The sequence below is a fragment of the Aythya fuligula genome, chromosome 7 (genome assembly GCF_009819795.1).
Source record: "Aythya fuligula isolate bAytFul2 chromosome 7, bAytFul2.pri, whole genome shotgun sequence".
NCBI classification, from domain to species: Eukaryota; Metazoa; Chordata; class Aves; order Anseriformes; family Anatidae; genus Aythya; species Aythya fuligula.
Window position 1 is genome coordinate 16,923,750 of NC_045565.1, and position 15,838 is coordinate 16,939,587.

At 49.8% G+C, this 15,838-nt stretch overlaps 1 protein-coding gene across 1 annotated transcript in view; it reads left to right on the forward strand.

Annotated features, from left to right (window-relative positions):
• Positions 1-12,379, forward strand: part of PDLIM1 (PDZ and LIM domain 1) — a 40,414-nt gene extending 28,035 nt beyond the window's left edge. The window contains exons 4-7 of the mRNA XM_032191685.1: positions 1,159-1,349; positions 6,965-7,119; positions 10,164-10,281; positions 11,850-12,379. Of these exons, the coding sequence (XP_032047576.1) occupies positions 1,159-1,349; positions 6,965-7,119; positions 10,164-10,281; positions 11,850-12,036 (651 nt within the window). The 3' untranslated portion in view covers positions 12,037-12,379. The remainder of the gene's footprint in view (positions 1-1,158; positions 1,350-6,964; positions 7,120-10,163; positions 10,282-11,849) is intronic.
• Positions 12,380-15,838: the final 3,459 nt, after the last annotated feature.

Genomic DNA, 15,838 nt, shown 5'->3' on the forward strand with positions numbered 1-15,838 from the left:
TCACATCGTGGCTGTCGAAGTCAGTGTGTGTATGGAGTGGGAGGGAAACCGGTTGTGGTAATTAGGGCTGGAAGCTGGGAGCCCAGCATGCTGAGAAGGGCCCTGTTTCATCCTGTGCCATTGGGCGTTAGCCCTGTAACGAAGCCATTCCCAGCCTCTGGCTGGAACATTTCAAAATGCACATTTTGGTGCCATCTGTTTGCCCTGGCTATTTCAGCTTCTGCTGTGAACTTTCTTCTGCCTCCTCTCTTGAGGCCCCATTAAGCTCACCTTGCTTTGGTCAAGGAGGAACAAGACCTGGCTGTCCTTAGCTCTGCCCCAGGGCTGCAATTCCCAGACTCTGAACTAGAGCCGGGGTTACAAAATTTCCCCTTTTTGTTAGCGATTTGGAAGAGTCTCGTGTCACGTCTAATTTAACTTGGATTTGGCCACTAAAGTATCCACTAATGCCTCTGGAAGCCTCTGGTTTGCTGTAAACCCAGAACATCTGGGTGATTTCTGGTACTAAAGAAGTCTCTGGTCTTGTCAAGGCATTTAGCTGTCACTGCCTCTGGACAATGCTTTGTTTAACAAGGATCATCTTCCCACCTTTACTGTGGCAATTTCTTGTCCAGAGAGAACAAAGTTGTTCATGAAAGACAGCTGTGAACTCCTGTCTCCAACGAAGGCACAGACATACTCCAGAGCATTTGTAGCCATGACAAATCCCTTCTTTTAGGCTGCCACTGAAGAGTGTTCCTCCTTCTGCCCCTCATCTCCACTTTCCCATAGAATTCCTGCTTCCAGAAATTGCAAAGAATACTTACAATCTGTAGTCTCATGTGAGAAGGTGGGTCTGTGGTTTGCAGAGCTCCCAAACATGTGACAGTTGGAGCTAATTGCTCTGGCAATATTTCTGAGCTCTTGCATTCCTGGCGCATCACCTCCAAAACCTCCTAAGTGCCAGCCCAAGGAAGGGTATGTTGACTAACCAGGAGGGGACGGGGACCCTGCTGGTGTCTGGAGGACCCTCGCCAGCTTCGGTGGTCTGGTCTGGGGTGGTGTGAGCCGCAGGTGACACCACGTGCCTTGCAGCAGCTGCTCGCACCATGCTGCCCGCCACATCCCACCCGCACGCCTGAGCACCTCTGATTTGTGCCTTTGCTCCTTTGCATGCAGGAAATAAGGCACATAGGAAGCGCACACAACCGGAGCGCGGTCCCCTTCACTGCTGCCACGGCTTCTGCCCCCAAAGTGATCACTGCTCAGTACAACAGCCCGGCGGGCCTCTACTCCTCAGAAAACATCCAGACCTTCAACAATGCCGTGGAGTCAAAGACATCTCCCGGGGCCCCCGAGCCTAGCAAGCCGTAAGTATTGCCCTCACCTCTCCCTCCCTGCCTGGCCCGGGGGAGGCTCGCTGGCAGGGTCCCGGTTTAACCCAAAAAGCTCTCTTTCAGGACAGAGGCAGCAGCAGACGTGGCACCCAGGGGCAGGGCTCAGAGGAGCAGGGAGCGTTTCGTGCGGTGCGGGAATGAAATTAACGCTCTTGTGTTTCTTTGTTTAGCAGAGACCGACGCAGTTTCCGCGTGCGTTCAGCATGACATACCAGCCCTCTGGTCTGAACAGGTGCCTGACAGCTTGTTATGAGCGCTTTGTACACTCAGTGTCTTGTTTTGGCTGTGTGGGCAGTGCGGGGCAGGAAGGGTACGGCTAGCGCAGGAAGCACGTCCGTCCGTCCCAGCTCCCGTCTGGCCCAGCGTTCACAGACAGGCTTGGATCTTTCTATTTTTATTATCAAACTCAGTTTGTCACACGAGTTTTAAAAAGTAGTTTAAGCTTTTATACCTGTATGGGACTGAAAATGGTCCCAACCTTGAAAGGTTTGTGGTTGCACCTAGGCTTTGCCAAGACCAGGGCTTTTTCCCAGAAGTCCAAGGTTCCTTTTTTTTTTTTTTTTTTTCTTTAATAGAAGCTATAAACCAGAAGCCAGGAGCTTTCTGAAATCTTTCTGGCTGTGTTGCTGAACTGCCCCAAGTCTCTGTATAGCAGTACCAAGCTGCCTGGAAGACTTTGGCTACTTCTAAAACAAAAGCTGCAAGATCCCTGCTTTTGGAGATATTTGACTAAATTTCTCACTTGTGACTAAGGAGACAAAAGTAACTTGAGACACTGCTTTTGCAGGGTACAAAGTGTGGTTTAATACAAGCATGGAAAGTTTTCTCGGCTGAAACCAGTTTCTTGCCCAGCAAGCAGCATGGGCTCTTCTGGGCAGAGCAATGGTGCTGCAGCTGGTGGACAGGGTAATGGGTATTCACTCCTCATTTGCTTCTGGTAGACCTCAGTGGCCTCATTCAAGAGCTGAGTCAAGGCAGAGCAGGGACAAGGGAAATCTGGCTTTGTGTTAACCTGCTGGGACCACTTGGCAGTCAAATTCCACCTCTGGACTAGCCTAGAGACCCCTCCAGTTGAGAGTGCTCCCTGGAAGCCAAGACTATTTGACAATTAATTTGTCAGTGAGGCTAATAAGTTGTAGGGTTTGGTCTCAGAGCAGAGGGGGAGGGCAGGACAAAGCCATACCACTGAGCATGGCCATTTTGGTATTGGACTTGATATTGCTGCTCAGTGGGCTGCCCAGGCCAGCTTTGGGTAGGGCAGAAGTGAAAGTGTCATGCCTAGATAGCGGGACCATGGATTCGTGCTCACCCCTGCTGCCGTCTTCATTGCTTTTGTAAGTGGAGTGGCTGCATTTTGCTTTGTGTGTGGACACACCTGGAGTGTGAGATTGGTGTCCCAGCATCAGCTAGAAGTTTTTAATGTAAAGCGATATATTCAGTGGTGTATCCCTCTGGCACAAGCAACAGGTGGTGTTCTGTTTATGTCACTTGGTGTATTTGGTTTAGCTCTTCATTAACTACTTCCTTCTTTCCCTTTCTTCCTCCTCTGCCACTTTCGCTCGATTCCACCACATAAAAAATAAACACCTCAAACAAACACAACTCGCACTGCCCATCCCATGTGGGCACCCGTGCCTGCAGCCGCCCATCGCCGACGAGCGCGCAGCAGGCTCCCTTCGCCACCGTCTATAACCCCCTGCAGTCGCCCGGCATGGAGCCGCAGCGCAGGCTCAGCCCCTCCAGCCAGGTCCGCGTGGGGCCGGAGCAGTTGAAGCACGCGGCCCAGGTCTGCCCCAAAAGCCCCGTGGAGGTGGAGGTGCCAGGACTGAAGGTGCTGCACGTGCAGTTCAATTCTCCCCTGCAGCTCTATTCGCAGAGCAACATCCTGGATTCCCTGCAGGGGCAGATCTCCTCTGTCAGCCCCGATTTCCCCAGGTAACCTGCCTGCTGCCTCTGCGGCCAGCGCAGCGCATCCACTCATCCGCATCTTGGTGTCCACGAGTGCCTCGTCCCCGTCTGTGGCTCACAGCATTGGTGGTCACAAGAAACCAGCGGTTACATTTCGCCTTCCCAAGGGCAGTGCATGACACCATGGGAGCTTTCTCTGCATCGTGTCTGTGTCCAGCGCCATGATGAGCACCAAAACATCATTTCAGCCTGCCCACGTGTCTGTTACTCCATGCAGCAGGGAGCTCGGTGGTTTTCCTGGAGGAGTTGCTTGCAGCAGACAGATTTGGGGGTGCAGGGCATCTTATCCTGAAAGCTAGTCATTCTCCTGGACCAAAAGGGCTGTTGCTGGGTGCTGCTGCACATCTGCACAGTGAGCTGTGGCTTTCCTTTCTTTGTCTGTGCCACAGGTGTGCACTGGCCTGTGAGGAGTGTTTCATTTCTGCGTGATGCAGGTGCCCACAGGTCTCCCTCTTTGGCTGATAATGCTCCAGAGTTTAGCACAGCCGAGGTGGGACCAGGTGTGTGAAGGAACCAGGCTCTTGGGGCTCTTTTTGCCCATGAGAGGATGCTTGATGTGCTCTGAAGGCTGCAGGACCTGGGGAGAGCCTCAGCACCACAAGGCCTTGGGGCTCTTTGGTGGTTGCTCTTTGTGGCGGTTTGGGACCGTGCCTCTAAATGACAGCCCATGGGGTTTTACAGGGAGGACTTTGGTATTGAGACATGAAGCACAAGGCACACTCTGCCATCTTGTGGGATGGCTCCAGCCAGAGCTGGACTGTTCAGAGGAGGTGAACCTTCAGTAGTTCCCCCGTACATTACCGAGTGTCTTGCTGCTGTATGGCCAGGGAGCTGCTTGTCTTCATCCCGTGTGTTTCACTCATAGCTCCTTGGCTGCTCCCAGTCCTCTGTGGCCCCTGGGCACCCACGGCCAGGCTTTGCCATTTGACAGCAGCCAAGTGATAATGGGAAGCTGTGGATTTGCTCCCACGTTGTTTCTCAGCCTAGTTATTTGCAGCAAGTCACTGCTCGGGCCTGTGGTCAGTGCTGAGCTCTCCAGGAGCTGGCACACTGCTGGCTGTCTTTTGCTGTGCCAGAGAGCTGATGCCTGCTAACAAAGGAGCCCCAGGCATCAGCAGTTTTTTTGTGGCACAGGCAAGTACGAAACCTTCCTGAAGCCTGGCTTTAAGACCCCTGTAAACTTTACAAAATGTGCTAACATAAAATAGTAAAATCGCATTAGTAATGAATATGCTGTGCTTCCCTGAAGATGCTGTACAAGGCTGTCTTTGTGGCTTTTATTACCATTTTCCTGCCAATTTTCAAAGCTCAGTAATCCAGCATTATTCCTTCAGTGTTGCAAGTTGCCTGGGGCAGAAGCAGTGAAATCCAGCAACAGTTGCTAGAGTTTGAAGTCCAGTAAAGGTGGCTGAAGCTGTACCCTGCAAAATTGCTGTGTCAGGGTACTCCTGTGCTTGAGCAAGGACGCCAGCTTGTGGTGTTTGCTGCAGGTGGAGTGCCTGGGTGACAGCAGGTACCATGCGTCTGCTGACATAGGGATACTTGTTATCCTGCATGCTCTACATTCATTTGTCCCTGCCCATTCTAAAGATGTACTTGTATGTGCTTTGTTTAGATTTTCTTCAAGTAGTGCAGCCTTCTGCCCTGACACATGGAGGTGTTTCACTCTCTAGGGTTTGAGGTTTTTTTAATGTAGCTTTTCTGAAGTCTTGTACATGCAAGTGTATCTATCTGGGAGAGCTGATCTGTATGTTTTGCACACTATCACAATGCATGGTTGAAATGTGATGGCTCTGTTTGACTCTTGTGCTCGTTAAGATGACTTAGCCTTTGCTTTTCGAATGCATGTTTGTGAAACGTTCTCGGTATGCACACTGTAAGGACAGGCTTCTTGTCCAATGTTTTTGTAGGTAGACAGAGTAGAGGCAGTATATCAGTTTATGTAAGAGGAATGTAATATGGAGCATGTATTCATTTGGGATAACTTGGGCCATTTTCTGTGTAATTGAAATATTATTTTATATCAAGTGAGACACTTCAGTAAACGAGATTTTGGCTTCAAGAGTTCAACTACTTGCAAGTCTAATGTGCTTCCTGCTCCAGTGAGAATTACTGAAGATGGAAACACTTTATGAACTAATTGTTTATGGAAATAGCATTGTATAGCATGTGCAGTGATTATACCTCTGATGCTTGGAGAGTTCATTCTGCAGAGTACCTCCCAGATGACTCAATTGCACATTGGCATGGAAAGTCTGCAGTCGCCTCCTCATGAAAAAGATTTCCCCCTTCAATTCAGTCTGAACTTCAGGATGTTTATGTACATGTCAAGCAATCACATGGTGCAGGAATAGTGAAACCCAATAGAGCATTTACTTTTATATGACTGTGTTATGTAATTGAGCCATCAGAGGAGACTTGTCAGTTTTTACCTCATTTTTCCAGAGACGTTTTATTCCATCCACAGAACACTTGGATGGGAGGAACCTCCTATGCCACGTAGTACAAGACCTACCCCAGCATTTCATCCATTTAAGCCACTGATTTAAACTAGTAGACAGTAGATATTTGTCCAGACTTTTGTTAAATTCTTCAGTGCAGAGCTTGCTCACCTGTCCACAGCAATCCATGGCATTTCGGTGTCTTGTCTGCTGGAAAGCTTTTCCCAAGGGATACTCTGAATATCCTCCTGCAGATCAATCCCATGGTTTGTCCTGTACCTACTGGACATGGAGAAATCCAAACTATTGCCTCTGGCATCTTTATATATATTTTTCCCCTGAGGACCCTGCTGGTGGCACAGTGACCACAGTTTCAGCTCCAGTGTGGAGCAACCCTGTGCAGTAGCACTGCAAACTCTAGGCTTAGGATGCAAGTCGCTTGTGACATGAGTGGCAGCAGCAGTGCCTCAGAAAGCAGTTGAAACGTGGGCTTAGTCTTAGCAGGCAGAAATCTCTCCTTGCTCTTGACGTGCTCATTAACTCCAGTTAATAGGCTGTGATTATGGGTTTCCACCTAGAAAACGGAAATAATAATGCCCACTTGAAAACCACAGAGAACTCTTTCCAATCAGAGGATCTTTTTAGCTGCATCCTACAGCTGTTACTGTGTGAAGGTGGCCTTCAGGACCAATTCAGAGTATACCTGCAAATATTTTTTTGACAGAATAAAGCATACTGAATTTGAAAATCACAGCAGCTTAAGGTAGCAATCTCAGGTGGTTTGTGCATGTGGGGACCATGTAGTAATGACACAGCTACCATGTGGGATTCCCATCCCAGCACATTCGTTCTTTATTTTCCTGGTTCCTGGACAGGAAGGTTTAGTTTCTGGAGCACACAGCAGTTGTGAAGCTGGGGGAAAATATAGAGGCTGGCTGGGGGCGGTGGGCGAGGACCCACTGACAGTGGGGCGTGCGGGTGGCCCAGTGCCTCAATCCCACCGGGGCTGCAGCTGTCTTGTGCAAGCACGTCCAGCACCTCCGTGTCTCATGGCGTCCTGTTCTGCCTTCATTTTGCACGTTCATTTCTCAGTCATATGATGCATCGTGATGGTTTTGCTGGAGGAGCTGGCTTTAGTTTTCAGCCATTTAACAAGCCTGTACTCTGTTTCATCCTCAGTTTAGATCAGCACAACCAGCCCCCGGGCAGTATCGTCGTAGACAGAGAATCTGAGGTTTACAAGATGCTCCAGGAGAACCAAGAGTCGCACGAGCCACCCAGGCAATCGGCTTCTTTCCTGGTGCTGCAAGAGATTTTGGAGTCAGAAGAGAAAGGTAAGCCCTTGCTGCACACCTAACCTGGGTGTGCTCTTCCCTTTTGACATTTCTTCAGCTGTATACAGTGTCTCAGAGTAACACCTGAAACTTTGTTCTCCTTTCTCAGCTGTTGCTAATTCAAGATAACATGTGTAGATGGTTTCCAAAAAAAACAACCTACAGACCCTTTCACTAACTTTACTCTTTTAAATTTATTTTCCTTGGTTCTTTTCAGCGTCTGTGGGCCTATTATTGTTGCTCATTCATTGACTGAGTGCTAAAGAAATAAACCCCTGCAATGTTTATTTGTCAAGAAGGAATTCTAGAAGTTACAAAAACCCTTCTACACTTTCTAAAGTTTTGCCCCTCTAGGATAATATTCACTGATTAAGGAACATCTTAGAGTCAAGACTTCTAAAGGTACCACGAGATAGCACTATTTAGTGAGTCCTAGAGCTTCTGGTCTCCATCCCTCTACACAAGAAAAAGAGATCGACTTCTGCAGCTGAATGTAAAAATTTGGAAACTGAGTTACAGCAATCAGTTCACAGCTTTGAACCTCTGAAACTTCATGCTACTTGGCACTCTTGATCTGACATCTGGACTAGCATAGTTCAAGGCTATAGACTTATAGATAAAAACTCTGATTAACTTAGGTGGGAGCCAAATCATACTCCCTTCTCCCCTTAAATAGAATAAAATAAACAAATAATTAGGAAAAGAATGCAAAGAATGACTTTTTTCCCCCTTTAGACCAGTTGAGACTTTGTCTGTTGTGTTATTAGCTTGGCAGAGGAACATTCAATTTCATCCAACAAAAGCCTGGTGCCGAGATACTCACCAGAAGGGGAAACAGCTCAGCCAAGTGCTCTTAGGTCTGAGTGATCTGTAAGGGAACAGCAAAATGAAGGAAGTAAGGAAATTATAGGAAGAAAGAAACCAGGATTTTGGAGTCTTTAATCTGATATTAAAATACCTACCTGAAAGCATCTGTTAAATTGTGAGTGTTTGCAGCTCGACCCTCAGAGTTCAGCTCCTGCAAGGAAGGGACTGGAGGAGCCAGGACTTCTCACGCCTCCGAGGTCCTCCCCTCTGCCTAGTAGTGCTGAAGAAGATAAGAAGCAAAAGCCTCTCTATTTTATCAGGCTTTGAAGATTTGCAGCATTACTGGGATTCTCTGGCACGAGGTTTGCCTGCCTGATCACAGGCTGGGATAGGCTTGGGCACTGCTCCACAGTGAGCTGTAATCACCTGTGCAGAGCAGGGTTACACAGCCCCAGAGGAGACAGTGCCCCAGCCGCGCCGCTCGCCCCGACTCAAACACCGCTGCTGCTGACTGATAACATCCATGGTGATAAACAGCACCCTTGTGGGATGCTTCCCTGAGCCTGTCTTCAGGCAATGGCTTGCGTGCAGCAGCAGGGAGCTGTCATCTCCCCAGCTGGGGCTGGTCCCCGGGGTGTGGGCTGCGCTGAGCCGCACCAGCTGGGAGGACCTGGGGTCTGTGTGTGGGCGCTGGTGCGTAGAGGCACGGCGGCTGCTCGCTGTTTAGACTTGAGCCTGCACGCTGAGGCTTAGGGTGTTTGGCAAGGTGGAACAGGTTATATTTCCTGTGGGTATTTTATTAAGCTGATTCCCTCAGAGAGATTTAAAAATATGCTGTCAGTGTTATTGGTGTGAACAAAGTGCTGTTTGAAGCAGAGGGAACAAGCAGGGGTGATAGGGTAGAGCCTGAAAATGGGGCTGCTGCCCTTCCCAGCAAGGGTCACCTGCAGTGACGGTAAAGAGGGCCAGGTGCTTGCTGGCATGCTTGAAAGGTCCATGGACTCCTGTCCCCATTAGGGCATTGCACTTCTGGGGCAGCATCTCAGCACTGAACTCCTTCAAGACCCTGGGCTAAATGCTGAGGCACATCAGAAGTGACTGTAAGCTCAGCCTGGAGTATGCTGTGTGGGGCTGCATGAGGCAATGCAGTGGTACTTGGACTTGGTGACAGGAATGTGGGATGGGTACTGCCCCAAATTTTCCCCTCAGTTCATCTGTCGGAGGCCCTGCCCTGGGCTGCAACATGTCCCAGAACTTGCTGGTCACCAGGGTGAGCTTCTGTGGGATTCTTCATCCCTTTCCACCACTAACAACGGGTGCAGTTTGATGTTGGCTTGGCGCTAGGCTGAGGGGTTTTGTCAGCCTTCCCCTCTGAGGTGGCACATGCCTGCCCATCAGCCTCCTCTGTTCCCGGTGAAACGTCGTGGGAGCCTCTGCAGCCCTCCTTCCCTTCCTGCCTGGTATTGAACCTCTTTCAAAAGTCATACAGATAAGGCTAGTTGTACCGATCGTGACATTTTGTAAGAGGCTGCTTTTACACTGCAGATGTTTGAAGGCTTGCCTCCTATCCTGCATCTAGGATCCACTGCCTGTAGGCACCCAGGTCAGCAGATGTCTCTTGTGAAGGTCCTGCAGAACATCCCTGCCCCAGAGAGGTTGCACTAGGGAGGTGCCATCCCTGGAGCATGCCACACACCCTGTGTCCCTGCAACAACAAGGGGTTTGTTAAACAAATCCTCCAGGAGTTGTGGGGGAGTCAGCTCCATCCTACAGCAGACAGCAGAGTGGAAAAAGGCTTTGACAGGCCTCCTTGTCTGCCAGGACACCCATCTCCACTTGAGATGGCCATCTGCTTGACCCTGAGTGGGTGCTCAGGACATGGCAGGCAGGCTCTGGTGTTGCTGAGGCTGGAGCTGAGGCTTTGCTTTGCTTTGTGTCTCTGTGCATGCAAGATACATTAGCTGATGTCCAAAGGGCTTTGAAGATGAGATGGGGCAGAAGCTCATCTTACTGCCCACAACCTCAGGCCCTCAGTTTTCCAGGGCCAGGCTCAGCTGTGTCCCTTCTCTCCTTCCTCCTCACACACCCTAAATGCCTTGCCTCCTTCCCATGCATGAATCCCTGCCTCAGAGCTGGTGTTGAAGGACCTCACCCCTCCCTAGCAGAGTATCTGCTTGGGAGGAGAGCCTACAGCCACGCATCTCACATGCTCTGAAGCACTCTCCTTCCACCCCCAGGAGACCCCACCAAACCATCCGGATTTAGGAGCGTCAAGGCCCCCACCACAAAGGTGGCCTCATCGATTGGGAATGCCCAGAAGCTGCCCATGTGCGACAAGTGTGGATCTGGCATTGTGTAAGTAAGCCTGTCCCTGTCCCGGGCACCCCATGTGCCTGCGCACACCTCACCTCTCACCTCTAGCGTGCCCAGGAGCAGGCCCAGGCATGTTGGTTCTCACCAGCTTTGGTAGCGCTCACCCTGCAAATCCCTGCAGCAAGGCGGAGTTGGGTTTCCCTCTACAGATCTGTATCAAAGCAAGTCCCTGTGAGACAACCCCCGGTGCAGTTGTGGCTGCAGTGTTTCTCTTCCTACCTGAAGCCTGTATATAGTGCTCAGAAACAAACTGACCTTTCCCTTCAGGAACAGTATTTAATGATTTTCACATTTTGGTGCTCCCAGTAATACAGCAGCGCAGTGCCCAGGCAGTCAGAGGCTATGTGGACTGGGAGAACTGCCTTCTGCTCCCTGCTCTGCTGCAGGACGGCACATCTCTGCTGTGCGGAGGCAAAATGAATCTTTGTTGCCCTTGTAAGGGTACACCTGACTTGTAGCACAGCAAGGATGATACAGAGCTTCTGTACTGTGTGACAGCACAAGGGAAACAGCCCATGTCTTTTATAAACCCTCTAGTTTCTCAACCACTAGTTCTTCTTCACTCATTTTCTCCTTCAGTTCCCTGCAACCCCCTTAGCTTAGCAGCAGGCTCCAGCAGCCGAGTGCTGGGAGCCCCCTGCACCGCCATGGACAAACTCAGATTTCTCCTGTGTGATCAGACTGTCACACTGCTTCCTGAGACCCGGGGCCCTGTAACTGCGTGGTCCTCGCACACTTCCATCACCAAGGACCAGCAGAGTCATTACAGAGGCAATCTGTAGGCTGTAAATGTGAATCTGACACAAATCCTACAATTACTCTGTCAGCTAGGGGGATCTGGAGGGAAAGCACAGGACAGGTCTGTGAATAGCTGTAAAAACTAATGCATTACGGAAAATATAGGTGGCTGCTGAAACAAAATCATACTCCTGGCAACCTGTGCTGCTGCTGTTGCTAGCTAGCAAGTTGCTATGTAGTTTCTCTTGTTAAGTGTTGGGTCAAGCTGTGAGGGTTTCCAGTCAGACTGGCCCATGCTGAGTGGGACCACTGCTCCCGAGCGGCAGCACCTGAGGCTGGGGCCAGGAGCTGGACACCCTGTGCTCCTGCCTTGGCGTCACAGTCACTAGCAGTGTCCCCACTGTTGGTGCTGGCAGTTGTTCCTGGGTTTGTTCTGGAAACCAGTGGTTGTCGACCCACATGGATTTTGTTCCCCACTCAATGGCCAAGCTGCTCCCCTCATTTCATCCCAGGCCTCTGAAAGCCAGTGGGCTACCTTCAGAATCACCATCGTGATTCATGCCGACACAGGTGGTAGGATTGGCCCTGTGAAATTTAGGGAGATTAGGGAAATTTAGGCTAGGATATGCTTTCCAGAGCAGGGCTCCCCTGCTGGGTATAACTGATCTGTCAGCACCAGCTCAAGCTGGTAGGGTGTATTTGGGAAGATGGTCGCCTGTCAGACCTGGAGGGGATCAGGCCTGTGTGAGGTGGCTGGGGTGGGGACAGCGTTGGCGTGTGCCTGGTGCTGAGGGTGCCGGTTCCTTCCCCAGAGGCGTGTTTGTGAAGATCCGGGACAAGCAGCGTCACCCCGAGTGCTACGTGTGCAGCGACTGCGGCACCAACCTCAAGCAGAAAGGACACTTCTTCGTGGAAGACCAAATCTACTGCGAGAAGCACGCGCGGGAGCGGGTGGTCCCCCCGGAGGGCTACGAGGTGGTCACTGTCTTCCCCAAGTAACTGCGCTGCTGCGGGGCCGGCGTGGATGGTTTCTCCTCTGCTGCTCTTCCTTGGAAAGTGTCGCCCTTGCCCTCTTGCCGAATCTTGTTTGCAATAAGGAATGCTAGGCACGGCTTTGAATTTCCTTGCCACATTTATCCTCCCGTCTGTTCACGCGAGGTGTCACTAATCATTCAACATTCTTTTCATCTTCTCTTTCACATTTTTTTTAATACACAGATTTTTATGTTTTTTCCTCCTCCTTTGTGCTGCCAATTGCACAGGAAAATTGGAAGCCAATGTCAGATCACAGCCCCACCATGTCCCAGTTATTTGCCTTCTGTTTGCATTCAATAAACGGGGTGACTCCACCAGGTGGCTGTGTCCACTTTCTCCTGGACTGGGCTTCCTGGGTGCCTGATGGAGGTGCCCAGCATGTGGCTGTGCCTGCTCTGGGGAACAGCGGGAGGGAATTGGTGAATTGGGGCACAATAGCCTCACATGTCGCCCAGCTGCTGCCAGACCCCCAGACATTCAGGATGCTGCCTTTCCAAAAATTAGTAAACAAACCACCACAACATCACAAGCCTCTTCTTAGGTAAGGCTGACCTGCCACTAAGGCTCTGGCTCCAACTGTCCAGATCAACTGTGCAGCTTTCTTGGTGGGTTGGGGATGGGAATAATTCACAAACCCAACTAAATTTAGCTCCTCTCCTCAGGCTCCTTCTATGGGCAGTGGTGAGCGAGCAATGACGGAATAGCTCGGCCGGCATCCTCAGCTGGCTCATCCCTGGGGATAGGCCGGCTTGTCCGTGCTGCTGGTGCATGCACGTGCATACACACACGGCTCCTGATACTAACACAGGTAGCTTTATTTTCAGGGTGAGGGTGTGATTTATTTATTTATTTATTTATGGCCTGCCTGGGTGGCATCTTCCCTCAGTGCTGTTACACAGTTAATACCTTCTCTTCCACTGCACAGTTTTCCCAGGGAAATGATGTCTCTGATGCTGTACTGGCCAGTGCAGATGGGCTGGGCAGGAGCCTGGTCAGTCACAGCATCACCTTCCTGAGTGCTGGTTGCCAGGCTTGAGCAGGACACAGTCCACATGTTCACTGCAAAGTACTGCTCGCAGGTATGGGAACGTCCCAGGTATTCAGTTCAGGTCCCATGGGCACATTAAACTGAAGGTTCTGATACCTTCATGCTCAGGCCTAGCCCTGGCAAGGAACTGTGGCTTCCCCAGCAGGGCAAACTCCTCGTTGCCCACTTTCTCAGCGGGCTGCTGGCCACACACCACGCGTGGCTGCATGTTTGCCTCATGGGGCGAAAATGCTGGCCATGGGCTCCCTCTGTTGTACTGCACACTGACACCAGCACTCCGCCTGTGCCCTGCAGGCTGTGCAAAGTCCCTAAATCTTTCCACACCGTATAACACCCGTCAGCAAAAAGCGGCTGGCTCCAGCTAACCTTGCGAGCTGGCTCTTGCAGAGAGCCTGAGCCATGCCCGGCATTTCCCCAGCCCCAGCCCCTCGCTGTAAACAGACAACAAGCACTGCTTTGTCCCAGGCCGCATGCTTTATCACCCAGCTGAGCTCCTGCGGCGAAGGTTGGCGGTGCTGCTGGGAAAACACTGATTGTGCGGGGCCTGACGCACGAGCCGGGAACTACAAAAGGTTTGTGGGCCAGCTCTGGAAGTGGAGGTTTCTAATGCAGATACCAGTGTTGATCCAATTTATTACTATGGGAACAGGCTGGCCAAGGCAGTCTACATTCATTGCTCAGGGAGGACTTTGCTCACTCTCTGCTGCAGCTCATTGGAAAAAGGAATGCGTTCATTTTTTATGATGCAGCCCAAAATATTTGGCAACTGCAGCATTCACTGTAGTCTGACTTTCCAAATTCCTCTTGAGTTTAGCAGTTGGCATCTGGAGTTTGTCAACAATAAAAAAATAGGCAAAGTGGGGTCAAGCCTGCAATACTGAGCCGCCCACTCAAAAAGTATAAAAATAAAGCAAGAAATACGTAAAAGATTCCAATTTGAAGTGTCGGGCAGTTTGAAACTGAGCTAGCATCCTCCCAGAGAGGGACTGGTTCCCATGGGTGTGCAGCCCGGCACAGTCTATCATTTTGACAGACTACTTGGGTTTTTGGTTGCAGCCTCTCCCTGCTGCTGCCACATCGCCCTTTCTCCTCGTGCCCTGCTGCTCCCTGCTGGCTTGCAGGGCCCTCCTAGGCACAGCACATTGAACTGGAAACCTGCAGGTAGAAAAGGGCTGCAAAAGTCTTAGAGCATAATCAAGCCCAGCAGCATAATGAAGACAGACCTCTTATTATCATTCCCCCCCCAGCCAACATGCAAGCTGGAGCAGCATGGCCAGTTGCTCCAGCTTGCACATTTAAATTTCATTTGCTAATGGCATTCTGATAAGCACAGAGATTCTTGTCATAGTGAGGGCTTGGCAGCTCAAGCAACATGTTTGCTAAGCAGGTAAGTAAAAATACCTGAGTGGTGGTATGTGCTAATTTATTCAAGTTCTGGTGAAATGCCATTAAGGAGAATCTAATGCATGAGATAAATTCACCACATGCATTTTCTTATGTTATCACCTGGAAAAGCCACCAGCAGTTTCTTTCTCTGCCCAGCTTCCAGATAAGAATATGAGCTGCTCATCAGCTAAAAATAAAAATCTGCATGTAGACATACAAAATCTGCATGTAGGAGCAGGCAAGCAGAGACGCCAGCTTTCCAGCCCCTGCATTTGGTCTCAGACAACGCAGACATCTCCCACACACTTCCAAGAGGAGGAACAATAGTTGTATGTATTAGGGTGCAGCATGTGACAAGGAGCACTGCTTCCAAGTCGCCAGGACACGCCTATGCATCAAGAATTTGTCTTTATCAACTATGTTTTAAAATATTTTTTTCCCCTCTAATGGCCAACCAAGAGGACATTACTTCATCCAAAACATTATAAAGCTGTTAGCCTCAGTCATCCCCTCCACTGTCCAAGCACCCTTACATTACCATTACCACATTTACTTGTGTATCTCCTCCACCTCTGGAAAAGAAGGCTGCTTTCTGAAACGCCAGAAAGTGTGTCCCAGCTTACAGACATTGAGGGCACAAATGTTCAACTGCTTTGAGCAGCTGGGGGGTACCTGCACAGTTCAGGTGAGTAGCAAGCATGAAAACTGTTCTTGACTGTTGGCATAAGAAAGGCAAGGTCGTGCCAAGAAGATACTGCGTTTGCTTTCATCAACTATATTCTCAGTACTTTGGGAGCCAAAAAAAAATAAATGAGAATCGGGCTCTTCTATGGCAGGAAGTGCAAAACTTGGCATTGCTTTTACCTTCTGGAAGTGGGCTAAATAAAGCAGTCACACCTCTGCAAAGCAAGTCTCTAAATAACACATCACTGAACAGCAAACACATTTCACTAATGCTACCCTTAGTATTAATACTAGCTTATGCATCCTCAGGTAGGAAGCAGTTATGACTAAATCCTAGCTGTGCTAGTGTATGGGTTAGAAATAGTTGTTCATTTTTATTTCCTATCATACAGTCCTGCCGTGACAGTCACATAGCTGTGCTGGCTGAACATAGTAAATTAGTCTTCTAAAATTGGGTAAGCTTGTGTGGAAGCAGGTATGTCAGTTTTAATAAAAACTGTTGCAATGATTCCATTTAGATTCTATTGTATGCCTATCATTTACTCTCAGTTCCTGTGGTAGGTCTTTACTAGCATAAAACAAGGCATAAGAGACTAGGATGGCAGCTCAGCAAATATAAGGAACACACAGAGACAACACAGGTTGGAC